Below are 1,343 nucleotides of genomic sequence, written 5' to 3' on the forward strand. Positions count from 1 at the left end.
CAGAGAATAGCAGGTGGGATCCTTGACAACAAGGGACTTACCATTGTATCCTTCTAGGACAAAGTCAATAATAGGCCTTGCAGTTAAATTATAGACATCCAGCTGTTTGCTCTCTGGTCCAAACACTGTGTCAAACGTAAATGTCTTGGGAGGCTCATTGGATGAGTCTGTTTTATGAACAGTTATAGTTCCTCTCATTTCATCCACATTCACTGCCATTTTGTAGCCTGTAGCTTTCTCTCGTTCATTAAGAGGCCGGCACCGAACCACCACCTTGACATTATCACAGCTCTCTGGCTTGTCCAGCTTCTCAGGCTTGTTGATCTATAATTATTAAAAGAGAAAAGGAAATAGGCAGGCTGTAACACTACTGTTAACATACCTGTGTGATTCAACAGCGTTTGTGCTTAACTAGATGCAAACATCTCCATATGACCATGAACTCGGGGACTTAAAACCAGAACTGGTTTATAATTAAAGCTGAGATTTGCACAGTCAGTGCAATCTTCTTCTGCTTCCTCACATGGAAAATGATCGAGAAAAACTTAGGAATTTCACATTCAGTATAATTTAAGAACTTCAAGAACAATTTCATGCTTGCAAACAGTGCAAGCAGTTTGCTGGAAGTCAGCACAGGCGGCTGTTCTCTGACAGTACCACCAACTGCGCTCTCTCACTGGAGCACACAAGACCCAAACCTTACAGATGGCACAAGCAGGTACCAGTGAGTACTTCCTGAAGGGAATTCATTTAAGTTACAAGCTTGAGTGTACCTGCTGAATCTGCTCCCAAACCTTTGCTTTCGTGAAGTAGTTACACATTTTGAAGCACCACTGAGTAATTTCACTCTAGAATTGTTTGTGTTGGATGGACCCTTTAAGGTTCTCCAGCTCCAACCCCTGCCCCGGGCAGGGACACCTTCCACTAGAGCAGGTTGCTCCAAGCCCCTGTGTCCAACCTGCCCTTGAACACGGCCAGGGATGGGGCAGCCACAGCTTCTCTGGGCACCCTGTGCCAGTGCCTCAGCACCCTCACAGCGAGGGTGTCGCATGCTTCTTCTGATTGAATAAACCTGAAACCCATTTGATCTAGCAAAGTCTAAGACACTACTGGTGATAGATGCTGTAGCTGAGCATCTGACTGCTTCCAGAGCAGCTGTCTTAGGTGTCCACAGGAAACAAACCCTGTTTCCAAGCACCTCTCCCACCAGCTGCCATCTGCCTGGATCCCTCCCAGGCCTTGGCAGAGGCCAGGAACGCTTCTGTTGCTGTGGTGGAAGCAGGGGCTGGTTTGTCTCACGCAGGCGGAGGCGGGATCCTGCTGCACCCCTGCTCCACCTCCGT

At 47.7% G+C, this 1,343-nt stretch overlaps 1 protein-coding gene across 1 annotated transcript in view; it reads right to left on the reverse strand.

Annotated features, from left to right (window-relative positions):
* Positions 1-324, reverse strand: part of KIF3A (kinesin family member 3A) — a gene marked incomplete at its 5' end in the record, with an annotated part of 14,890 nt that extends 14,566 nt beyond the window's left edge. Inside the window, one exon of the mRNA XM_010016188.1 lies at positions 42-324. Within this exon, the coding sequence (XP_010014490.1) occupies positions 42-324 (283 nt within the window). The remainder of the gene's footprint in view (positions 1-41) is intronic.
* Between the last annotated feature and the right edge of the window lie 1,019 nt (positions 325-1,343).

This window comes from Nestor notabilis, unplaced genomic scaffold (assembly GCF_000696875.1).
Source record: "Nestor notabilis isolate BGI_N333 unplaced genomic scaffold, ASM69687v1 scaffold27946, whole genome shotgun sequence".
NCBI classification, from domain to species: Eukaryota; Metazoa; Chordata; class Aves; order Psittaciformes; family Psittacidae; genus Nestor; species Nestor notabilis.